Source organism: Brienomyrus brachyistius, chromosome 25, assembly GCF_023856365.1.
Source record: "Brienomyrus brachyistius isolate T26 chromosome 25, BBRACH_0.4, whole genome shotgun sequence".
Classification (NCBI taxonomy): domain Eukaryota; kingdom Metazoa; phylum Chordata; class Actinopteri; order Osteoglossiformes; family Mormyridae; genus Brienomyrus; species Brienomyrus brachyistius.
Window position 1 is genome coordinate 6,553,211 of NC_064557.1, and position 24,915 is coordinate 6,578,125.

Genomic DNA, 24,915 nt, shown 5'->3' on the forward strand with positions numbered 1-24,915 from the left:
TAAATCCGGCCGACTGGGAGAGCACTGGGCCGAGCAGCACGTGTCCATCGCCGCTAACAGGCATCGTTTATAACAAATCCAGATTCTGCCCTTCATGGCATGCTTTCAGAAAAGGATGTTCTCCCTTTTACCTGCTGCATCTTATTTCCTTTAATTATTTATTTTTAAGTGGCTTTGGTGGTTTACGAGGTATGTTATTTTTAGAGTCCAACTTTTACTGCCCAAGTAACAAATGTAAAACACGAGTACTGTTGCATCCTGAGCTGTTGTGTGACCATACAGCTGGGGTATTTATAAGTGTATATATCATAAATCTCCATTAATTGTGTAGCTGTTGGAAAGGGCTCACTGTAAATGCCTTTCATCCTCAGTTTTAATACTTTAAGAGTAAACAGGCTCCCGTTTTCTATCAGTATTTGGTTTTGATTATTTTTGCGACAATTATTGCAATATTTATAAGACGGAAAAGGAGTTGAAAATTCACCCAAAATAAACTACAGCCAAACAGAACTTGCAGTAGATAAGTTAGTGGTGGTGTCCTGAGTTGTGGTGACACATCACTAGCTTCTCCTTCGGTATTGTCTGGAATCCAAAACGTTTTCATGCAGTGGAAGACAAATGTCTTTCAGTGATCAGTTCTCACTAATTCTCACTAATGTGCAACACGGACAATTAGTGAGTCCTACAACGTAGATGGAAATGATCGTGATTGGTTCCAAGAGTGCATTTTATTCGTTTTTTTTTTTTTTCTTCTTCTTATTTATTTGTGTGTGTGTATAGATAATCTCAAAGGAACACTCACTGAAAAGCGAAGCTTGCTAAGTTTGATTCCTATGACAGAGTAAAATGTTTTAGCATAACTTCTGGATGGTCAACCCAGACTATCGCTGTCTTTGGCGATATTGATATTAATGCGCATCATGCAGGCCTCGTTTCCACCTATCCCTTCTGTACTGCTCATCCAGTCCAGGTTGTGGGGTCAGTAGTCTGAGCAGAGATGCCAGCTCCTCTAGAGCGATACCAATGTGTTCCCAGGCCAGCTGAGAGAGAGAATCTCTCCAGCATGTCCTCGGTCTGGCCCAGGGTCTCCTCCCAGTAGGACACGCCTGAAGCACCTCCCCAGGGAGGCGAAGCCTAGGTTCAGCTGGGGTGGAAAAAAGTGACACATCAGATTTCTAATGTCTCATAGATGGCTGCAGAGAACATCATACTTGTTTATTAAACAGGCTAAAGTGGATTTTAGGCTTTTACTTTGAACAGAAAGAGCTGTGATCTAGATTGCCCTGTTTCTTGTGATAATTTGTAGAAATTTGATGTAAAATAATACTCGACTCCTCTTCCCTCTCCCAGGCCAGTGGACAAAGCTCAGCTTGACCAAAATCATCCACCAACTTTTTATGTTTTTGTTTGCAAATTTACTGTGTTTACATTCCAGATGTTTTTTTTGTTTAACAATGTGTAATATGTTTACTAGGGTTTCACTCCAGGGAACAGAAGATCTTAAGATGTACATTCGCTTGACGTAACGGAGAACTTCGTACTTGAGCTCCACGTATTTTAGCACCTGGTGCGATTTCCAAGCGTGACAATTGTGATCCACAGTAGCACGACTGTCAAACATACAGAATCACTTTTGGATCAGTCTTTCAATAAGTTCCATTGCCAGTTTTAGTTTTTTAGATTTTAATATCCACCCCCCCTACAATTTTTGTTTTTAATATGTTTTACGTATCTGATTTATTATATTCTTTATGGTGGCAGTTTTTTGTTTTATTGTTTAATTTTTAATATTCATATATGTTTTATACTCGAATCCAAGCAAATTTGCTTGACTGTCGATAGCGTAGCTATAGAGCTCTGTAACTGACCAATGAGAAGGAGGCATTCTGAGACTGCACTCTGATTGGACACACTGGGGGGGTGGTAGCCAATGCAGCTGGGCAGTTCAGTAAACCCTAATGTCTGGGTCTGCACATGCTCAGTGTGGTATTTCAGGTCCAATAGCACCAACACCCCAGAACATTCTGTAAAGAAGACAAAGCAATAAGTGGCCAAAGTGGTCTTCCTTCTCGCCCGGGGCGTCATCCGGCCCGCACCGCGACTGGACCTTACCGTCATGTGACTTCTTACGAATTGCCTTAAGCGGTTCAGTAGGCTGTGTGCCCTGTCAGTTCTTCCCATAGCAGCCGTGTCCGTGGGATCCCTGCATGACACGCGTCACCAGGGGAACTGAGTTTGCCTTACAAAGTTCAATTTTTCTTAACCGGGTGGAAAGGTGGAGGACTTGTAATAAGTGATGTAATTTGCATGCATGATTCATTTCTTTTTCTTTTTTTTGGAGCAGGTCGGCCAAACACTCTTGTGGGTGATTTACGGAGGTAAATCATATTTCTGCAGTTCAGGGCTGGGTGGCTAGACTCTGATCAGATTTTGGATTGTTGAGAATCAGTGCTTGTCAATCGGTACTGGAACACCTGAAGTCATACTTACGGTGGCCTGATAGCCAAAAATCACGTTTACGTTCTGTGTTTCAGTTCCAGGATCATTTTGAACATTTCCTTAACGGTCCAAATAAGCAACTCTTATGCTATAATGTGATACGATGTAGTTCCAGCATCAAACAGTAGGGTTTTAAGGTTCTGAAATGTGTGTTTGTGTTGTTCTTTCAATTGCACTGCGTGATCTGTTCTTACAATAGGAATTCTTTTTATTATGTGACCAAAGAGAGTGTTTTTGTGGAATTACACTCTTTAGAGACAATCTAGCTTAGAAATTCGGTTATGTGATCATATGGATTGTATGAAGCAGACCAGGAATTGTATAAAGTCTGACTTTATATTTAAGGTTAATTTGCTCCATTTTCTCTGAATCATTTGCTGATAAAAGGCACAGACTAATTTAGACAAATGCTGAGATAATCATCTGACTTTAGTGTCATCTTAAACATTTTTAAGCTATTTGATTACTGATTTAGGAATAAAGTTAACAGGTGGAACACAGAACTATTTTGGTCATTAAGTTTCGGAGTGGCCGAATTTTCTCAGGGTAATTGTGGACAGTGGAATTGTAAACTGGCTGAGAACGTCATTGTTGGCCTTAAAGCTGCAGCGCTACTGACAGGAAGTCGGTTATAAATCATTGTGCTTGACCCTGTTTGTTCACCAACAAAAATAAATCTTTAGTTCGAGCACTGACACAGAATTCCTGTTTGACACTAATATGGTTTGACTATACTACTACTTTTTAAACTAATTGCATTTTTTTTCTTGTTTTGCTTGTACATGTTACTGTTTTGGCTTTATGTTTACAGTTTGCTTTCACTACAAGAACTGGGTATATCTGGTTGTATCTCCACGTGCCCTTTCACCTCTATGCATTATTTGAGCTATTTAATTTGTGGGGATTCCGGGATGGAAATGGGGGGGCATTGATGCCGTAAGCCTGGATGTTTCCTTGTTCTTGCTATCTTGTCGTATACCTTTTATTTAGGTCACTGGGGGGTTTATCATATGCTTTAACAATTGCACGTCTTAATGGCAATAAGTTTGTAAACTTGCTTCCTTTATGATTCTTTATGTCCATATTTTTAATAAAATGTCAAAGGACAATTTGTATTGCTTTCTAAATTCTGTGTACCAAATGTTTTATTAATGGAAGGGAGGGGCTTCCCTGTGTCACCATGGCAACCAGCGATGGTGTCATTCTGAGGAGGTAGGATCCCTGCTTCCTGTGCATTTAGTACTATGCTGCCATCTTTCCTCCCCGATCCACCCCGAACTGTCTGAAACTGGTGACAATCTGGCAAAATCTAATGTCCTAAAATGGCTGAATACACAAACTTTTGGGGAAAAAAAAAAATCTACAAAAATGCTTTAATACTACAGAGTTGCCCGACTGGCATCTGCCCATATTTACAAACACACCGATGCATTAACTTTCAAAACCTTTATTTTTTTGGGGGTACAGCTTGCAGTTTGACCAATATAGAGTGTGCAATAGAGTAATATGAGATGCAGTATAAAATAACCCCAAGAAAATAAGGCATATTTAAATATTTACACCCTCCTTCCATGGTTAGGAGAGTCTGTAGTGTTTAGCTGAACAGCATCTCAATCCCCCAACTGGGGGTGGAGTTTGGCTGCCCTCTGCTGTTTTTCTCCCTGGGGTTAATGCAGGGGGAGGGGGGTGGGGAGGGCCCACTCAGACGGACATGTGGCACCGATGCACTCCTGGTTGCCATCCCTGAGATCCTCTGTCCTTCCCAGGCTGGGTCACATACCCTCACAGGTCCTCCTCGTCCTCGCCGACAGCAGGGTCCAGGTCCCGGTCCTTGTGCTCCGTGCTCTCGGTGAGGAACTCTCTCTGAATGCGCTCCAGCTCCCCGAGCTCGGCCTTCAGCCGCTCCAAATGATAGGCGCGTCGATTCCGGAGCAGCTTCATGGGAAACGGGTTCATCTCCACGAACGCGATGTTGTTCAGCTTCCTGTGCGCGGGGGCAGAAACTCGTGTGGATGCTCGCAAGTCTGATACTTGGGGTTTGTTCAATCTGCTTTTCAAATTTTGCATCATCTAGCAGAACCGCCATATTTGAAACTCGGCCAATTATTTTGTACAAATCCAGTCTTGATATGAAAAAACAAGTGCAGGTACACAAAAGATCCCTGGGGCTTAAAGAGTACAACCCCAGTCCATTTTTGTTACAGCTAAATCCATCCGTGTTTTAAGGATACTCTTCCACCGCCTGCTGTGAATTATTAATCTTCGTGTCAAATCGCTTCTCCACCCAAGAAGCTTACTTGAAATAGGGCATCCCACAGTGGTAAGCTCAGGTGTGTGTGTGTTCAAACAATGCAAAATGTCTAGTTAAAACATTTATCCAAAGTGAGGGAGGCCTGGGGCCAGTATTTAGCACAACCCTAGAGAAATCTGGGGTAAGGCCATGTCAAGAGTCTATGTGTAACACGGTTACTCTGCCAGCCCTAGGATTTGTACCCATGACCTTCCAGACAAAGGCACAGCTTCCAAAGCCGCTGAGCTGCACACCACCCCACAGAAAGAAGAATGAATTGGTGTGGTTTGAAGGGGTCTATCAGGTAAAGTGATCCACGTCCTTCACCTCACTTACCTGCCATCAGAGATGGTTTTGGTGAAGAACTGGAGATACTGATAGATTTGTGCGGAGTTACAGATCTTTAGGATCTCCTCCTCTTTATACCTGAAGATGGCCAGCGCGTACCGAAATATCACCTAGAGAACAGCATGAAGGGGGAGAAGGGGAACGTCACTGTTATTAAACAAGGAGTTGACAGTGATGAACCGTAATTTCATAATTAACCAAAAATGTTGAGCGGTATTACATGTTGCCCTCGATTCCTTGATGCAGATGCATAAAGATTGCTTTCGGTCCAGCTAATCATCGGGGGTGCATTTAGCAAAAGCAAAGTTGCTAACTACATTAACAACTTGGTGGGAACCATCCAACTAGAGTACCAGTCAAAAGTTTGGACACGCATACTCATAGAAAGGTTCTCTCGCACTGTTCTCTACATTTTAGTATAATTATTATTCATCATAACTATAAAATATCATAAATATTATGTACCGACCAAAAACGTATTAAACAAAAATCTGGGGGGCAGCTCTGTGGGTTGGGAAGGTTGTCAAATCCCTGGTCGGCAGAGTGATCCCAGCATTGGGCGCTTGAGCAAGACCCTTAACCCCCGTTGTCCCAGGGACTGGCTGACCCTGCTCTCTCCTCCTTTCATGAGGCGGCCTCCTGGGATGATATTCCAGCTGTCTTGAAGGAGGTCCCACATATGATCTCATCGGCCATTTTTCCTTCACTCTCTGGACTCCTCCAAACCATTTCTACTGTGTCTATGTCAGGTGACCAGATCCTGTGATGTGACGATATCACTCTTCTTTGTAGGCGGCTTGGCATGTCCAAACTTTTGACTGGTGCTGTATTTAGTTGTTAACAGAAGCTTTTGGGAAATTGGTTGGCTTGAAAGATGGGATTGAGCGCACCGTGTTGTTCCCACAGGAGAGAATGTAGTGAGACAACATATTCAGCACTCAGTAATGCAATGTTTTGTAGTGATGGCCAAACGAAGCGCCATGAAGCTGTATTTTCTGAGCCCACTAGATGGTGCTCTCTGTTCGAACATGCCCCTAAGTGAAGCGAGAGCACCATCTAGTGGTGGCAAATAATACAGCAGATGGTTCATGAAGCTTCATGGCCATCACTAATGTTTTTTTTCCTGAGGGAAGAGCTTTATCTCACCCCACCTTGGTGCTCTCGTACAGGAAGGCATCCCAGATGCGCAACAATATTTTGCTGGTTAAACTCTCCACGAAGACCACCAGGAACCAGTTGAAGGTGATACATGTCAAGTCCACACTGTGCTCTTCCAGGTGGGCCATAAGCCGGGGCATCTTCTCCATCATGATATCCTTCAGAACCCGCTGGTCTGCCTTCGAGAGAAGAACCAGTAAGTGTACCATCAACAGAAGTAACAGGTTAATCCTGTGAATTGTGGCACTTTTGCTTGTAATCACAAGCTTTGACTTATAGACCTATACATTTATGCATCTGTAAGGAAGGTATTTTGGCTCACATACCTGGGAGGCAATGAGGGCTTTACTGTAGTAATCCTGCGGCATGATGTTCTCCACCACGGCCACCAGGCACCAGAAGGCATTTTCCTCATCCTTTAGCACCAGAAGAGCGATGGCTGCCAGTCTAGATGGAGGGGGAACCAGGTTAATTACATACAGGGCTTGGCAGATGAAAAACATCTTATCATGCAAATCAAAATGCAAAAATCATCACACATGTCTGACTATATTGGGAGGTTAAATGACTGAGCCAAACACAGCAGGACCCCTAATCCTACAGGTCTGGCTGGTTTGGATTCAATGCATCGGCTGGATGTTGACAAGTGTCCAGTTACAAAGCAACATAAAGGTCCCTGGTGGCCTCAGGGTAGGAAAACGCCAGCAAAGTACGAAATGAGATTGAATCGGCTCGATTGAATCGGACCGTGACAGGCGGCCCAGTGTAGCGAGCGCGCCGATCACGTGCATCTCAGAGGGAGGTAAAACAAACCTTATCAGATTCAACTTCCCCCCGCCAGCCTCTTCCTGATCCTCAGGTAGAGTGGCAGAGAAGCAGTGTATATATATTTTTTTTTTCTTTTTTTTTTTAAAAAGGCTTTTTATGTGGATAAACAGCTGCTGTGTTCTGGCTTGGAGTAATTCCTGGACGATTCTCTAGAATCGGAGATTAAATCTTAAATTTTCATTTAATTTATGACTGATACTGATCTTATTCCCTGAAATCTGCTACAGACTTGTTATATAACTGTTCTGAAAGACGCCAGTAGCACCTTTATGTCACTTCAAATACATCATAGTTGCATTATTGCTGGAAAATGATTAAGACATAACGGGATTATGACATTTCTATTAAAATATTATGAAGCCTCATCTAGCCAAAATTGCAGCTCTATAATTCTGAGCTTTATACTAAACTCAGCACCTACATTCATACTGAGCTGTGAATCAGGCAGAATCTCCTCTCTGCTACAAGCTTCTTAATTTAAGATGGGTTTCGCCCCCCCCCCACCCCACAAAAGGTACTGGGAGTGAGCAAAACCATGGCATCTGGGGGTCCCTGAGGACCAGACCGAGAAACACTGGTTTAAAGCAATGATACTAAAAGTGTTCTCTACTCTCCATCCATTTTCTACAACCAATATTTCATTGTTATATAACAGAGTATTACAACACAAACTTTGCTTGCTATTTTGTTGTTCTGCTACTGTACATTTACAACCTTGTCTCCGATTTCCTTGCCACAATGAAGAACTTCTGTACAGTAGTAAAGTAAAACAGTTCAAAACAATCTATCAAGTCCCATAAATTTTTACATCCAGCCTAAACACTCTTGCTGCAGCCCCGAGTGTCCCCCCCCCCCCCCCCCCCCCAACACTTTACCTGTTGAGTCCCTGGCAGTAGCCAATGCTGGGGTTATACCAGGAGAAAGCGAGCAGAATGCGGTGAAGCTGCTGCACGCAGGAGCTGGAGGGCGAGGAGAAGTGCTGGTTGCTGGTGAGCGTGCGGGGCAGGTCCAGCTGGATCTGCCGGGAGGCTGGGTGCTGCAACGTCTGGCTCTTGCTACACAGCTCCTGGTACTTCTGCGGGTGCCGTTCCCGGACCTGGCACGTGCGGGTCCACACTATCCAGCGCCACACGTTCGCTCGATGCTTGCTAGGAACGCCTCCTCTCAGAAGGGTCTTGAGTTCCATGGAGGCCACAAGTTCGTCAGAAGGACGTCCACCCAGGAACTGGGCCCATTGGCTCAGCCGGTGCTTATCCATGGCTTCCTGCTGAAGAGGGTTGAGCGAGCGAATGTCCTGGGACTGGATCTTGATCAGGAGATTCACATCTTCTGTGCCAAGATCTGGGGGGAGCTTGAAGCCGTATTCATCGTACTGGCTCGTACTCGTACTGGAGTAAAGATGAAGCACAAGTTATGTTGTTAACTTCCCATTACGCAATAAAAGCTGAAAAAGCACACTGGCTGGCCAGTTTCTCACTGCACGACATAACGTGTTGTTGCTGCCTGTTAAAACCCGCACAAAACTGAAACAGACTTCAAATCACGTGTTGGGTGATTGACCTCTCTGGTACGACACATTTTGGCTAAAATTCAGAAGCTCTCTTTTTACTTCTGGGTCTCTTAAAAACCGATGTAGCAACTGAGGAAGCAGGGTTTGAGTAGTTGCCGCGGCAATGTGACCTCACCGGACAGGGGTGAATTTGGGAGTGTCCTTCATGTCCTTCAGCGCCTCCTTGATCAGCCGGTTCATCACTTCCGTCTGTACGCTACCAAACCCCTTGTTCTCCTGTAGCTTGTGCAGCAAGTTCAGGTAGCGGCTTTCCGTCTGACAGCTCTTTCCCTCTAGATAGGCACACTATCGTACAAGGATGGCGTGAGTCTCACCTACGGGTCCTCAAGAGATGTTGGTGCTGCCATCATATCTGAAGTACATTCATCCACCCACCCATCGTCATAACGACTTATCCTGTACAGGCAACATAGGGCACAAAAACAGGGGACACCACAAGCGGGAAGCCAGTACATCACAGGGCACACGCTCGCACGCGTAAACGTGCCCTATGGACAACCGAGGTACACCAATATGGCTGACTGCAGGTCTCTGGACTACATGCGTAAATCCATGCAAACCTGAAGAGGGCAGGGGACACCGAAACCCAAAGACTACATCACTGCCCACATGCATCCATGACTATTTGTTACTGCAGCAACATGGCTGCATTGGATTACAATGCAATAACCGATTACAGAAGTGCATTTTTATTTACAGCAGTAACTATGCTGAGGTTCTCCTTGATTGTAGAAAGTTTAGACCCACTAGACACACCAAGGTCTCCGTTATGTCTGTCGGGTCACCGCTTCCCCCTGTCAAGGCCTACGGAGGCTTTCATACTCGTCGTACAGACTCAGCCCACAGCACAAGTCAGCTCACCCTCTTCATCAGGATCTTCTGTTGCTCCGAGCTGTTCTGCCACAATCTGGTCAGCTGGTGAATCTCAGAGTTCAGGAACTTGTTCTGCATTTTATAAGCCTCTACATCATCCTGGCAGGAGATACAAGCGAGACTTCAAATCTATTTCCATGTGTGACCTACAGGCTACGTTTTGCCATCAAGCAGCTGGGTACAGTATGACATTGCATACTAGAGGTGAGAGTGAGTCTTCTCTGCATTTTGGATTTGATGATGCTGAGGACACTGCCTGACATCCCATAATCTCAACATGTAGTACCATGATGTGGACTGTGCCTTTTAACAAATATTGTTATAACGTAAAATAAGTCTTATCCAAATCAATAAGGAAAGCTAATGTCACTTGGAGATTCCTCCACCACATGAGAAGTGTCACTCCCCGACGGTGGAATGAGCTGCTGAACCACATCCAGTCATCAGATTCCCTCTGCACCTTCAAGACACGCCCCCCCCGTTCCAGGAACTCCTCTACCAGCCCGGCGCCTCTTTACATTCCCTGAATGCGCTTATGGTTGCACTTCTGCTCCTTGAATAGTCTCATTCGGTTCTTCCTTTGTTAGAGGTTGTTGTGTAGGTCCTTCTCCAATCTTGCTTACACTTGTACCTGGACATGCACTGGAAACTCAGTCTAGCCTCATTGAAACCAGGTCCGTTTTGAGGGATCTCCCTAGTTAATTTGTAGTTATCTAATTTCCATTTAGCTGTTTTTCTTAATTTTAGATTTCTTTCTATCCTTGCTATTTGATCATCATGTTCTTTGCCTCTCATACAACTCACTCTCACCAAGGCGGTCTAACCCCCCTGGCTCCAGGAGTCTGTAGGAAGACCATAGATAAAGGGCCCGTTTCCCTCAGAGGGGGGCAGAGACAGACACAGACTGAACTGGCCGTGTGTGAACATCTTTCTGTAACATCTTCATTCTGTCTTAATAAACCGCTTAAGCTTAAGGAACCGGCCCCATCATTCAGCTCTGAAAGAACCTGAGGATTCACTGAAGAAATCTGTCAGTTTGTGATGGGCTTTCTGTCTCCCTTGTATGTCGCTTTGAACAAAAGCATCTACTAAATACGTAAACGTAAAAGAATATGCTGTGCCTTTGACCTGTCTTCTTGGAGAATTGCATTATGGTCCTGCTCTTACCCGGAGATGCTCCATCTCCGCCTGGAGCCGAAGGAAGCCCTGAGTGCAAAAGCTGTTAGTTATGGTGCGCTGGGGATCCGCCATGCACTCGGCCACCTGCTCGGACAGCTTGAGCACCACCTCCTGCTTGGCCTGGTTCTTCTCCACCATCAGCTTCAGGTGCTCCTGCAGCTCGGCCACGTGGGTGTCGCGCTGGGCTAGCCGCAGCTGGAGAAGGGTCAGCTCGTCACGCATGCCCAGCAGCTGGCTGCCCAACTCCGGGCCGTCACACTTCAGGGGACATGACACATCGGGCTGCTCCTCTGTGCCGCTTGGTGCTGAGCCCGCTGTGCGCTCACAATCTTCTGGTGGCTCCTTTGGATGTTTCTCCTGGGAGACAAAAGAAGCCTGATGACATTGAAGGTCAAAGAACCTATCAGATGACCTCCAACCTGATTGCAAAACCACAGTGACCGGACAAAGCTCAGTCAATCTTTTACCACCCCGGCTGCGGATTAGATTTTGTATTTTCAAATAGCTATTTCCACGTTGCGTTGTGAATCTGGCAACTTGACCCAAACATTCCGGCTTGTTTTTGTCACACATAAAATTTCCTATTGCCTCTCAGAACACATACATGCGAGGACAAGATAAACAGGTTCTCAACCCGCCTGGGAAGCACCCAATATCCTCAGATATTCATCTGACGGATACAACCAAACCTGGCCTCTCACAATTTCTTTCAATCAGTAAACAACTGCAGCCTTTGTAAAACAGGAAGTCCATCTTCTCAACATTGCAGCGTACGTCAAACACTGGCTACGTGACATTTAAAGGATTGGCTGGAAGCTGGAATTTCTGTTAGGCGAACATTTAAAAGGCAGCTGGAACGTCTGTGGTGGCCTCATGATCAACGGAAAGTGCGTGTCATCAAATCAGGGTAGTAGAGGCACCAAAGTAACAGATTAGATTGCTTGAATCAGTCAGACAGGAAGGTTAATAGCTTCTCTACTGTGACAGACAGATTAATTTGTGTCAGATCCTGCAGAACATGTTCCGGAACCTCTGTGTATCTGACTGTCTGCTTTTTGGCACCTATTTGCACAGGTCTGGTAGCTCTCTGGTTAAAAAACAAAAATGATATAAAAAAAAAAATTAAATAAGTATGCATTTTAATTTAGACCAATTTTCATGCAAGCCCAGGTCCCTATTAGTTTAGATTTATTCTTGAAAACACATAGGGTGTTTTCTGCACCGTGTTTTATACGCCTTCCGGGACCTGCACCCACCTTGTCACCCCTCTGCTCTCATATGCCCTTCGAATTCTGCCATTTTCCAATTTACAGATTAAGCACTGGTGACAAGGGAGCCGCCAATTTCATGCATCGCAGAGGGAGACGATTCAAACCTTATCTGAGTGGACCTCCTGGTTGTGGGCCTCCTTATCTTCGGGCAGAGCGCCAGAGATGCTTTTCTTTCTGCTGGGTGGGGTGGGGGCTGGGGAGGAGGACGGGGAGGAGTGGGAAGGAGATTCTCCTGGATGCTCGTCTTGGCCTGTGCAGTCAATCACAAGAGGTTGGCTGAACTTATGGAGAGGAGGCTGGTGGGTCCTGCAGGAGATAATTAGGTGGCCAAAGGCTGCCTGGCCTAAATTCCGCCCTGGTTGCCAATGTACCATCAGGGCTGTACCCAGGGGCATCAGAAATAGATAGAGGGACGAGTGTCCCCCCCCTGTACCAGCAGATATTGAAAACCTCACATCACAACCTTTCACGATATAACTATTGCATGTGACCATTGTGCCCATGTTTTTGTGGTCTTCAAAATTTTCACAATGGAGATTGAACTTCTTGACAGTTAAAGATCTGACTGCAGACCTCATAAATGACCGCAGATCTCTTACATGTATTAAGTATCCTTCTAGGTATTATACAGCCACGGAAATAATTAAGAGAGCACAGCACATTTTTTTTTTGTTTCACTCATTTCTCATATACAAATGAATTATGATGCTAATGTACCAGAAAGGTCCTGATTCTCCTGCACAGGAGACCTGGAATCGGAGGGACTGTAAAAGATGCTCTTGTTCGTTTCCGGGGAATGGCGTTTCTGCAGAATGCAGTGCATGGAATTCCTGCGAGAGATAGAGGTGGTGAGTAACCACAGAGCTGCCCCCACTATCTGCACAGGAACACGAAGGAGCTCAGTGCCGGGACAGACATCGTCAGACCGGCTTAAAACCGTTTAGGGGGGACATTGTGCTCTGGCAGGTTCGGCTTTAAGAGTCTTCTAGCTGCCATCATACAAAAGACAAAAGTGTCCATTGCATCCATATCAGCTTACATATATAAACTATTCTGAACATGAGTTTACATAAATATCACAAAAAAAAGTCTCTTGGTAAACCTATGACTCGCATACATGGCACAGGCATCAAATCTAGTGCTCAAGATACACAAGGAAACAATGACTGCGAAGAACTGATTTCAACAGATTATCTCTTCTCTCTAATTTCTTAAGCAATTCAAAGACAGGTAATTCACACCCGACAGCATACAGGACCCACTAAATACGCAAACTGGTCGCTTCACTTCCGTTCCGAAACACAATATTAAAGGGCTGAAATTACAGGACATGCAGACAGTAGAATCTTCCGCAATCTAATCATACATATTAATTAACTTTAATTAATACCAGTAATTTAATTTCTCTCCAGGGATTAATAATTAATAAAAAATAAATTACATTTCTATCATCCGTTTCAAACAATCAATAAATCTAATGGTGTTTTTCCACTGTTATACAGGAACCGAGTCACACCCGACCTGTACCACAAACTAAGCTCAGTTCCAGCACGGTTCCAGTTCGCGGCGGCTTTCCACTGCATAAGGTTCCGCTCAGTAAAGGCAATGCTGAGTTTGAGCGACAGTGATGTAAAACTAGAGAGACACTTATTTACTGTACACACAGTTCATGTCAGGATTTACCATGTGCTACGTTCCATTAGCACGTCTGTGAGACTCGCCGTGATAAGTTACTCTCAGAAGCTAGTGGAATTAGCATTCGCTTGTGTAAATTTGTGTTACAAATCCATTCCATTCAGCTGGTCTATGGTACTACAATTAGGTGATTGGAAATGTGCACGTTCCGAGTTTCGGGAATGCATCGGAATGTGCAATACTCCTAATAATGAATAATATATAGACTGTGTGTGAGTGAATGGTGTGTGAGTGTGCCCTGCAATGGGCTGGCCCCTCATCCTGGGTTGTTCCCTGCCTCGTGCCCATTGCTTCCAGGATAGGCTCCGGACCCCCCCGCGATCCAGTAGGATAAGCGGTTTGGAAAATGGATGGATGGATGGATGGATGGATATAGACAGTGTAGCAAACTTTGGTCAGCTAGCTCACATGAGATTTTCATCCCGAGACAAATCTGCACATTCACCAACAGGTATGTAACAGTTTTATTAATTGTTAAATCTGTACGATTTGCAAACTACCCCAACGCTTTTAATTTAGCTAATTTTAGGTTTATAATGAAATAATACAGATTTGCCGTAAGGTTTCTTGTGTGAGCGTGAGTCAGAAAGCACGAGTGTCACGCTTCGACGCGTGAGAGTTGGTGACCCTGTACAGAACGCTTCTTCCTTCAGATAATCCATGTGAAGAACATCAGCACCTCACGTGCATTTCAACCAATCAGATGGTGCTGATGCAGCCGGCTTGGCTGGGTCACGCTTTCTGCCCTGTTAATAAGCACGGTTGTGTCAGCACAGGTACGGGTCAGTTGCAGTTCGCATACTTTGCTATAGAAAAGCACCATTCCGCGGTACGGGTCGGGTCGGCTCGGTTCCTAGTGGCAATGGAAAAGCACTCAGTACTATTTTCATGTGACAATGCATGTAAATTTATTTGTTAGCATGGAGATACAGCATGGTGCTCATTAAGGACTGCTGGATGACACGTGAATCTGACTCACTGAATCTGAGTCAGCGGGTGCTTGAAGGAAATGACACTCAAGTTCGACTGTTGCCGTGGTGCAGGGAAACAGGCGGCTTCCTGTCCCACCAATCCGGGAGGGGTCTTCACGATGGGCAGGAAGTCATCTGCGTGAGCAGGGCAGAAGACAGTTAAGACGTCAGGCAGGAGGTGAACAGGAGAAAGTGGAAGTCAAGCAGAACAATCGAAGGCAATGAATGGCTCATACATGACCTTACCATGTTCATACCATCTAGCAGATGTTCTCACCCGAAATGACGCACAATTGACAAAGAAAGTTCAGGTAGCGACTGGAGTTGAGGGCTTCGCTTAAAGGCCCAGCGGTGAACACACTATGCTGACCACAGAACTGGAACCGACAACATTCCGATTATAGACGCCTGTGGGATGTGAGGTGATCGAGCGCAAGGCTGGTCCTACAGCACACCCAGCCATTCAGCCGTGCGCCTTCCTCACCTATAATGCAGGATAGCCTCAACACTCATCACTTTATTAAATTATAAAAATATTAAATATGAGGATTGTACAAATCGGTTCATGGACAGCACTGTCTATTACTTTGCCCTATGAAATCACAGCTCTTCAACATTTTCATCATTGTCTGAGTTCCGTAGCCTGTAATAACCTTTTAGTGAAAGTTTGTTCCAGCAATAAATAGCAAAATATGAAGAAATCTTGAATTATGAAGTAGCAGGATTATACGATAACCGGTAATAACTTCTGTAAGGCTGCTGTGATTTGAAGTAACATCAACACACCTAAGAAGCATCCCATTTATCTCGCACCACAACTCGCATTGTCTGAACCATATTTCTGCTCTGAGACCTTGAGTAACATTCGGCGTGTTATTCAGCTAAGCAGGGTGTGGCAAATCAAAGCAGAAAAGCACTCATTATATTCTCAGAAGCTGATGTCTTACTTTGTCTTTAGCAATATTTAGTATTGGGTTTCCTCTTGAACTGAAGACCCGAGGTTGACATCCACTTCAATTTCAGAGTCATATAATCACAGCTTATTAAATGGTTAATTGTATACAAATTGGTTTTATTGCGTATATCCCCAAGACACGTTATCACGTGACCCCCCCCCCCCCCCCCCACCGTAGGGCTTGGCTATGTTGACGCAGTCAAGAAATACTTCACAAATGAGTCACTCCCGCTAGGCAGGAGAAAGACAGTAAGAATATATGCCTTTAACAGAGTTTCTCAGGAGAAAAATCACACTTAAAACCCTGCAGTGTTGGTTACTTTACGCTGTACTTCTACATGCCTTCTTAAGTATATTTGCCAGATATTTTGCACCAATTCTTATATCAATCTTAATAAATGGATGGTTTGTCTTTCCCAACACTGAATCTTTCAATATACACTTAGTGTACATCTAGTTGGTGTTTCACCCAAAGCAAATTCATGTTTCCTCCATTTAAACAAGTGGATAATTAGCTGATTTTACTGGACATTGTGCCTCGACTCCGCCTCAGATCTTACATTCTGCATGTTTACTCAGCTGTTTCCTGTTTGATTGAAGATGCACATCATCACTTCCTGAAACCATCGCGGGAACTTTTACGGTAAATGCCCCAGTTGTTGAGTTAAGAAAGGTTGAGTCACAAGGACCATCAAACAGAGATCCAGGCTATAATCACTCACAAGAGTGTGCTGCCTCATTGCACATTGCTGCCTGATGGTACATGAACCCATCATTTATGCTCTACAGCCACCGATCCAAATCTCACCCCAGAAAAGGCTATGAGATTGAAAACCTCAGGGAGAACACTCAAACCCTGAACGTCGAAGGTGAGACACTGCAGTGCCCTCCACTGATCAATGAGCTATACTTAATCATCTCATTATATTGTTATCCAAATATTTAATAAAATATTTGCCGAGAATCGCCTGCTAATTCTCTACAGCTTGTTGTCCACTACTCACTGCACAAAATACTGTCATACACCATTTTGCGCAGATGTGAGTGAACCTCCAGTGCAGTAAGTTCTGGCACATTGCGACATGCGTTTCCTGGCAATTTTTCCCATTTTTGGTTAAGGATCATGTCAGTTGCTCCCCAATAGATTGAAATAATTTAAGGTTCCTTTTCCTCACAATTTTATTAGAAAATAATGACTGGTTTTACTTAAGCTACAATTTCATGGCAAAAATCTCCAAAACAACATTGTGCGTCCCCAAATGAAGCTATCCCCACATAACAGAAATGCGTAGAATGCTAATCTTATGATCATTTTAACTGAAATTCACTGAACGGAGTTTCAGTAGCGTTCAAAAGAAGCTGGTTATTAGAGCTGAAATTTCTACTGTCCTGATCAAAAACGGAGAAAAGCTTTCATCCTCCATAATTTTGGAGGATTAAAATGTGAAAAACCTCCATCTATTTCCTGTATCTGTTTGTCCTATGCGGGGTCATGGATCTTATCCTGGAATCTATAGGAGCAAGACAGGAAATAGCCCTGGATGAGGTAATTCAGACAACTATGCTAATCACAGCACTAACACGCCACTCCTATAGAAAAAAATCTAAGAGAATATAATTGTTAAACATTAGTGTGACATTTGAAACACTGTTCCTCTTATTATCCTGTACAGGGTTAGTGATTGTTGATGGATGAATCTAATAACTTAATTAATAGGTCAACATATCATTAGCTTCTATTCTCATCCTTTCTGAGAAAATAAGCAGATCTCCCCACTCATCAAGCACAGATATGTCAGGCCTGCAGCCCCCACTAGAAAAGAAAAGAAGATAAAGATAATGAACTGAAATATGGCAGGAACGCTGCTGGGAGAGCAGTGATGTGAGAGATTAGTCTGCTTTCGAGTCTCTCGGCTTTACTGCAGACCCAGTGGAGTTACCCGCTGGGAGGGAGCAGGACTCCCCAGGACTGAGCACAGGTTATGGTCATGTGACTGACCCGGACCTGCACGCTAACATTCACCACCGTGCATGACGAGGTGCTATGCGTTTCCCTGAGCATGTTCCGCTGAATGGGCATAACGGTTCCAGCACGCGGTGACAACCAGAGGTGCAGCTAGAGATTTCGGACCCCATGAAAAAGCATGTCCCCTTGGGCCCCTGATCCATCCATCCAATTTCTGTACCTGCTTGTCCTACTCAGCGTTGCCTGGGGTCTGGGGTCTATCCCAGAAACTATGGGCACAAGGCAGGGACCAATTCTGGACAGGGTGCCAACCCATTGTGTATCTGTGGGCAATTTGGTAACTCTGATCCATGCTTCCTTTTGGGCCGGGGGGGCAGAGTACCCCTAGGAAGACCCACAACAGCATGGGGAGAAGAGGCAAACTCCACACACAGGGAAACATAGCAGAGATTTTAACCTCAGTCCCTGAGGTGAGAAAAAAATTTTTTGGGCCACTGAGCCTCGAATCATCCTACCCCCCCCCTTTTTATGGCACCCCTGTGATTGTTATGTATTTCTGGGAGATCTTCCAGAAGTTTCTACTCATAGGTACACAACATGCCGCAGCATCATCAAAGTTCCAAGTCAATCACTCGTCACCTCCAGAACAGCATCCTCTGGTTACAGCATCTCGGGGCTGCTTGGCGTGTCTTACCATCGCCGCTCCAGTACTCCTGCCCGCCTCTCATGTTGGTGCCCCCGCCAGCCTGCGCAGACTCTGCCACATGCCCATGATGCCATCGCCTCAGCTGCAGCTGTTGCAGCCAGTAAATCATGGCATCCCTGTTGAAGGCCTACGAGACAAACACCAAAAGTTCCCAGGTGCACCAAAGGTTTCATGCAACGTTTCTGTATATGTGTGTGTAATTTTTGTATTTATTTATTTATATATATATATTTATATATTTGTGAGCACAGATTTATGCAACGCTGCATATTACTATTTAATGAACATTTCTCCGGTTCCCCCACAGCCAAGGACAAGCTCAAGATTCTTCAAAAACCAGACGTCTCTAACATCTGTCACACATCACTCCACCCAGATAACCAGAAACCTTCCCATAACTCTAAGATCGGTGCTTCTTTGCTCACTATTTCCTAATCGCTCAGTTCATCACAGGGGGCCTGCAGCTTATCCAAGGAAGAATGGGGCACAAAGCAAGGTGGGGGGGGGGGGGGGCACACGGGGTAGGACACCAGTTTATTTAAGACTGACACACTGCGGGCAATTTAGAGAAACCAATTAACCTTAAAGTACACGAGAGGAAACCTGATTACCTGCAGGAAGCCAGTACAAATGACAACGCTGCTGTCCACCACGTCCCAATATACAATACTTACTGACAACCACGTCACTCATAAACATAAAGAGTACGTATCTTATTAAAATGTAGAAGTGCATCACTTTGCTTACAAACAGCCCTTTCCTCATGTCATGTTTACATGTCGCAAGCGAAATACATTCGGACAAATGTTTGTACCCCCAGCCCAGTGGTAGAGCAGGAACCGTGGCTGGTACCTTGAGGACGACAGTGCGTTCCGGAGTCTGGACGTGGAAGGCAGCCTCCTCAGCATGGGCTGGGTATCCAAACACTGCATTTGCCAGCTCGATCTTTCCCAGAGGGGCGACATCCTGTGCAGTGGTGTAGTACAGCAGCTGGCACTGCTTCTCGTCGTAACAGAACCAGCGGCTCTTCCAGCTCTTCAGGGGGCCACCTTGCTTGTCCAAGTATCCGCACAGTTTGGTGGTAGACAGTTCTGGGACCTTTTGGGGGCCACACGTGGGGGAATGCCCCCCTGCGGGCTGACATTGGGGGGGCGGATTACAGCCGTTCACAGCCACCCTGGTCGGGGTCTGTGTTGCAGTGCAAGACTTCAGTGCAGAGAGGTCAGGATGAAGAGGCAGTGAGCTCGGATCTGCCGTACCGGGACCGTCAGTCTCCATCACACTGAACGAAGAATCAGGCAAACTTTGGGTAACGCAGTTCGCTGCGGGAGCCGAATATAATGCAGCATAACGCCGTTATCTGCCCACGTCCGAAACTTAAATCCAAACAAATGCTTCTACGAAATGTCAACTTAAACTAGCATTAAGCGTTTCCCTTTTGCGCGAAATTTGGTTGTCAGCACCACCCGTAATACTTCTGAGACACTGGTCTTCTCACTGCCTGCCAGGAGTCCTTTTTCACGTTTAACTTCACAATCCATCAATCACTATTGCACTGACAAATCTACTGTCACTAGGAACTAAATAAGATTAACTTGAGTCAACAAAATGCTGACCAGAACTCTATAAAACACAGACGTAATATACACTATTCGAGTTCAGTTAACAATACTGTTTGAAGCTGGAGGCTATTTTTAGTATCTGCTAAATGTTGCCCTTTTTGCTTCTGCTATAACCCGACCAATTTTAATTTTGTAACAGTGTTAAATCACGTTTAACTAGCCGGCATACTGTAATATTCTGAATCTGGTTAAAACTATATCTAAATGTTACATCTAGATGCAAAGCTTACTGACATGCCTTGGAACCATTTAATTCATATCGCGTTTACCTCTCAAAAAATGACCAGCTCCTAACTCAGATGGCTTTCCAGGATTTACACAGGACGCCTCTTGACCGTGGGCTTCATTTCTTGGCTGTATGTCAGTGTCAGTAACGAATCATTCCGTAGGTGCGTCTTGCTCGGACGCGTTTCGGCAGCCGGGGCTCAGCCCGAGCTCCCGCACACCGCTCGCTCTAAGCAGCAATGGACTCTCCAAGCCTGCGCCGCTTCTCGGCAGAAACTTCCTGCAATCCTTTCCGGCAGTCTTTTGGAGAGAGGACAACAGGGGTGTTATTGCATACGGGTGTGCGAGAACCTTATTACCACATTGTGTCGGGCGGTGCAGATCTCGACAAGTACCTGCAAGACTTGAAAAATCCCCAGACTCACGTAAAACCTGTTGCCAAGTAAAATAATATGACGCTTATTTCCCGAACGGTCCCAAGGGCTAGTGGAGTTTACCCTAGGCTCGTGTAATACTGCACTTCAGGGGGCGTTTAAGTTAAGGGGCGTACAGCAGGCTGTAATTGTGAGTTTACTGTGAGTCAGAGCTACTTAAAGAGTGGGACGGATTTTGAAAGTGAGATTCCATCAGCGATTTTTTACCTCGGCTGCTCTGTCAGTATGCAAACAATTCCTGTTTCTAGGTATGCTGAGGGGATGGAAGTCCCGTGCTGTTCTTTAGAACTAACCCAGTTTCATAGATGTTTACTTCAATGCTACCTCAAGATATACTTCACAAAACAACATTTTCCTACCGAGTTGTAACTGATGAGTGAAAACCGATTATAATGTCATTGCCAAGAATGTTCACCTAAATAGTAGCGGTATTAGGGTTACTGCATTTATTAATTATACTTAGTTGTAATGCAGCATTTTAATTTGTTATTTCATAACTACTGATTTAGCAACTTTATCAGAAAGGAATGATTTGATGATTTGTTATATCGTTAGATTTACTAGATACTATTGGTTTCATTGTTTTTGTTTTTTTATATAGTGTGGTGACAGGTTATACAAACCGGTTTCCTGCAGTTCTTTCCAGTTTGATTGGTATATCAACCCCTTCTCATTCTTTCTAGGATATTTAAGTCACTGTCACATCAGTGTGACCTCCATCCATCCATCCATCCATCCATTCTCCAAACCGCTTATCCTACTGGGTCGCGGGGGGTCCGGAGCCTATCCCGGAAGCAATGGGCACGAGGTAGGGAACAACCCAGGATGGGGTGCCAGCCTATTGCAGGGCACACTCACACACCATTCACCCACACATGCACACCTACGGGCAATTTAGCAACTCCAGTTAGCCTCAGCATGTTTTTGGACTGTGGGGGGAAACCGGAGTACCTGGAGGAAACCCCACGACGACATGGGGAGAACATGCAAAGTCCGCACACATGTGACCCAGGCGGAGACTCGAACCCGGGTCCCAGAGGTGTGAGGCAACAGTGCTAACCACTGCACCACCATTCCGCCCCTATCAGTGTGACCTATCTTGGAAAAAAAAATTCCCTACACATTACATGATTATATTGCATAGAATTATTCGGATTAAGGTTTCTCTGTGTGACTGGCTAAGTTTAGCCACAACGCAATGCTACTCATTCATATCTACTGACACAAGGTAAATTATCATACATGATGATTAACTTGAAAAACTGAAACCATCCCAACCCTCACTCTGCTGCAGACGTCTGAGTGAGGAAGAGTAGAATATCTGGTCACTAGGTCAAGAAAGCGGCTTATTGGAAAAAGAAATGGCACCATAATATTAATATAAAATTGAAAACATGTTTACTAGACTATATAATTTGTGATATTTATTGAATCTTGTGATTTTTTTACTGGTAAACGTACCTAAAAAATGTTTCATAGATTTGCCCAACGTCAATATTTTTTTTAATTTTAGGCCAGAAAATTAAATCTTTGCATAGTGGTTCCCTGTACAAAGAGAAATCTGAGCCAACTGGTGTCATTGTTTTTATCGGGAATTTCCAGGATCACCTTCAGCTTCCAGAGGATGTGTTTACAGAGCTTCTGGGCTGGTAAAACAATCCCCATGGCAGATTATCTAACCGTTTCAGCCTGTTCATTCTAACTGAAGACAATGCCTGTTGACGGTGTCCTTTTAGCTGAGGTCTGGGTGAGGATTTCCGGATTTCGTTGATGTCATCTGGGAGTTTTTCATGGATTTTCACAAAATGCAGAAGCACATTTCGGCAGCTTCGCCTGACAGCTTCTTTTTGTGGATGGTGATGTGAAGTGTCACATGTCTCTGCTGGGCCAGGGCAGGACTGGGATTCTCTGCTGGGCCAGGGCCGCACTGGGATTCTCTGCTGGCCCAGGGCAGGACTGGGATTCTCTGCTGGGCCAGGGCCGCACTGGGATTCTCTGCTGGCCCAGGGCCGCACTGGGATTCTCTGCTGGCCCAGGGCCGCACTGGGATTCTCTGCTGGCCCAGGGCCGCACTGGGATTCTCTGCTGGGCCAGGGCCGCACTGGGATTCTCTGCTGGGCCAGGGCCGCACTGGGATTCTCTGCTGGGCCAGGGCAGGACTGGGATTCTCTGCTGGGCCAGGGCAGGACTGGCATTCTCTGCTGGGCCAGGGCAGGACTGGGATTCTCTGCTGGGCCAGGGCCGCACTGGGATTCTCTGCTGGGCCAGGGCCGCACTGGGATTCTCTGCTGGGCCAGGGCAGGACTGGGATTCTCTGCTGGGCCTGGGCCGCACTGGCATTCTCTGCTGGGCCAGGGCAGGACTGGGATTCTCTGCTGGCCCAGGGCCGCACTGGGATTCTCTGCTGGGCCAGGGCTGCACTGGGATCCCTCATGGTAAATTTTTTTGAGCACATAACTGACGGGACAGGAGTTTCCCTTACCTTTTCCTGAGTGGCCTACTGAGGTTGGCTATACAGATCTTTCAAGGTTTTCTATTCCAGTGGCATTGCTAGGAATCAGTGTTACAGGGTCATGGACGTAAAAGCTTTCACCATAATAGTCTAAAAGCATTGCATAGCTTGTAAAATCACTTCCCTGTTTATGAACTACAATATCCTCTTCCTAAGCACTATCCCCCTCCCCATATCCTGATTTCTCTGCCTCATTTAATGACTCGCCTCTCTTCCCTCGCTGTAAGCAATCCACTGGCAGAGTCTTGTTTCAACAAAACGATGGCTTACGAAGCGGCAGAATAATGCAGTGCGCTGCAGGGTTCTCATACGCTGGGTATTGAAAGGCGACTCGAGTAGAAAATAAGGGACGTGGCCAGACGGGACAGAGTCTTCCCACAAGGCCATATGCTAATTTAATCACTTCTCTAGCCCCTGTTAATTCAATCCCTTCCCTGTCGCCATAGTGATGCCAAACGGAATGTCCATCGGCTTCCTGACTTTCCCATGATTTCCTGTCTGCATTCAGATCACCCACCATGAATGCTGGCGACTCCTTAGCATTTTTCCTTACACCTCATTATGCCGTGAGTTTATCTCCCCTCCCCAGGCTCGCCCATCCCATGTTCCCGCTTCCCGTGATTCATTTCAAGAAGAAAAGTTTAAAAACATCATGTTTTATTCATACATGTGTGAACTCCTGGGTCCCTCTACATTGACTTCAGTGTGTGAGTTTGTGCCCTGCGATGGACTGGCATCCTGTCTGGGGTACCCCACCCTTTCCCCATGTCCTGTGCTTCTTTATGGGCTAGGAGTTGAGGCTTCTTCCAACATAACCCACCTTGATGGTCTTGCCAGGCATGGGAACAGCAACATTTTCAGGAATGGTGTGGAAGAATCCATGGTCCTGGTAAGATGTAGGTACACCCAGACAGGACCGACTGACTGCTAACATGCATGGCAGGGATGCAGAAAGTGTCAATCATCAGTATGTCCCGAGATCAAGTGCTACGTTTTTACAGTATTCTTTGGTATTTTGGGGGACAATAATTCAAAAGCTGCTGCATCTACAACTTTACCCGCATTAATCCTCAATAATTTAGTCCTCCCTTTACTTGGAATAAGTAGAGTTGTCTAGATAGTGGACTGGACAGCGTTTGTCCATGTTCAATGGGATTACACCTCAAATAGCCTTATAGCAGGGCTCCGCAATCCGGTCCTCCAGGACCCACAAGACAGTCCATGTTTTTCATCCATCTCAGCTTGCAAACGTGTGGACAGTCTGAGAGGGAGCAAAAGCCTGGGAGATTGTGGGTCCCTGAGGACCGGACTGCGAAACACTGCCTTACAGAAATGCTTGTGCTCCTTCAGCATTGATGGTGTGTGTTCATGGTTATAAGTCTTAGATAAAAATCTTTAGGTATGATCTGTCCCGCAGTATTCTGACAAACCGCTGCTGTCGTAAGGCTCCTGGGTGTCCTTTAATGTTTTCCTAGTAGCTTTTGCGTGTAAATGAGAAGGCAGCTCTGGAATGTTCCAGTAAATGTCCGGAGACATGCCATAAAAGGGCTGAGGTTTAGCGGGGGTCACCATGATGCCATATCTAAAGGTAAACTCCCAGTCAGCAGATTGTGGCTATGGGAAGAGATGAAGAGGCAGATGTATTAACCTCCGAGAGAAATTACGTACAATTCGCACCACTGCCTTTGTGGTCTCTATCTTCGTTTTTAATGGTGTGGATGAAATGCATGCTAGTTTCTTTAATGCAAAGTAAATTATGATACCCGTGTTCATTATCCTTTTGTTGCATGCGATAACAGGTTTAATTATGAAC

General features: G+C 45.3%; 3 protein-coding genes across 8 annotated transcripts in view; 2 read left to right on the plus strand and 1 right to left on the minus strand.

Moving 5' to 3' along the window:
* The window catches only part of LOC125720524 (choline transporter-like protein 1), a 37,467-nt gene extending 33,841 nt beyond the window's left edge, over window positions 1-3,626 (plus strand). Inside the window, exon 16 of the mRNA XM_048996032.1 lies at window positions 1,351-3,626. Within this exon, the coding sequence (XP_048851989.1) occupies window positions 1,351-1,374 (24 nt within the window). The 3' untranslated portion in view covers window positions 1,375-3,626. The remainder of the gene's footprint in view (window positions 1-1,350) is intronic.
* Window positions 1-3,626, plus strand: part of LOC125720523 (choline transporter-like protein 1) — a 37,157-nt gene extending 33,531 nt beyond the window's left edge. For both annotated transcript variants that reach the window (XM_048996028.1, XM_048996027.1), the window contains one exon: window positions 1,351-3,626. In XM_048996028.1, the coding sequence (XP_048851985.1) occupies window positions 1,351-1,374 (24 nt within the window). In that variant the 3' untranslated portion in view covers window positions 1,375-3,626. The remainder of the gene's footprint in view (window positions 1-1,350) is intronic.
* On the minus strand, window positions 7-20,698 carry LOC125720522 (TBC1 domain family member 2A-like). 5 transcript variants are annotated; one of them, XM_048996024.1, is made up of 16 exons: window positions 20,552-20,696; window positions 20,201-20,456; window positions 19,162-19,591; window positions 18,298-18,436; window positions 14,691-14,817; window positions 12,734-12,846; window positions 12,121-12,266; window positions 10,734-11,102; window positions 9,555-9,665; window positions 8,809-8,978; window positions 7,999-8,511; window positions 6,622-6,742; window positions 6,289-6,474; window positions 5,126-5,247; window positions 4,280-4,483; window positions 7-1,144 (listed from the first exon to the last, which is right to left on the minus strand). In XM_048996024.1, the coding sequence occupies exons 3-15, from the start codon at window positions 19,585-19,587 to the stop codon at window positions 4,282-4,284; spliced, it is 2,745 nt and encodes a 914-aa protein (XP_048851981.1). In that variant the 5' UTR covers window positions 19,588-19,591; window positions 20,201-20,456; window positions 20,552-20,696; the 3' UTR covers window positions 7-1,144; window positions 4,280-4,281. The 5 variants fall into 5 exon arrangements, with proteins under 5 accessions (XP_048851981.1, XP_048851979.1, XP_048851980.1 ...); XM_048996022.1 differs by lacking the exon at window positions 7-1,144 and having other exon boundaries at window positions 3,931-4,483; window positions 20,552-20,695; XM_048996023.1 differs by lacking the exons at window positions 7-1,144; window positions 20,552-20,696 and having other exon boundaries at window positions 3,931-4,483; window positions 20,201-20,497.
* Between the last annotated feature and the right edge of the window lie 4,217 nt (window positions 20,699-24,915).

What these genes read in the sequence shown, in the direction of transcription:
- LOC125720522 (XM_048996024.1), bottom strand. Translation starts at nt 19,587, where the DNA reads ATGGAGACTGACGGTCCCGGTACGGCAGATCCGAGCTCACTGCCTCTT. An exon ending in GGAGAATCAGGACCTTTCTG is followed by an intron (nt 12,267 to 12,733) that starts GTACATTAGCAT and finishes TTGACTGCACAG; the next exon opens with GCCAAGACGAGCATCCAGGA. An exon ending in AGAAGATCCTGATGAAGAGG is followed by an intron (nt 8,979 to 9,554) that starts GTGAGCTGACTT and finishes CTTGTACGATAG; the next exon opens with TGTGCCTATCTAGAGGGAAA.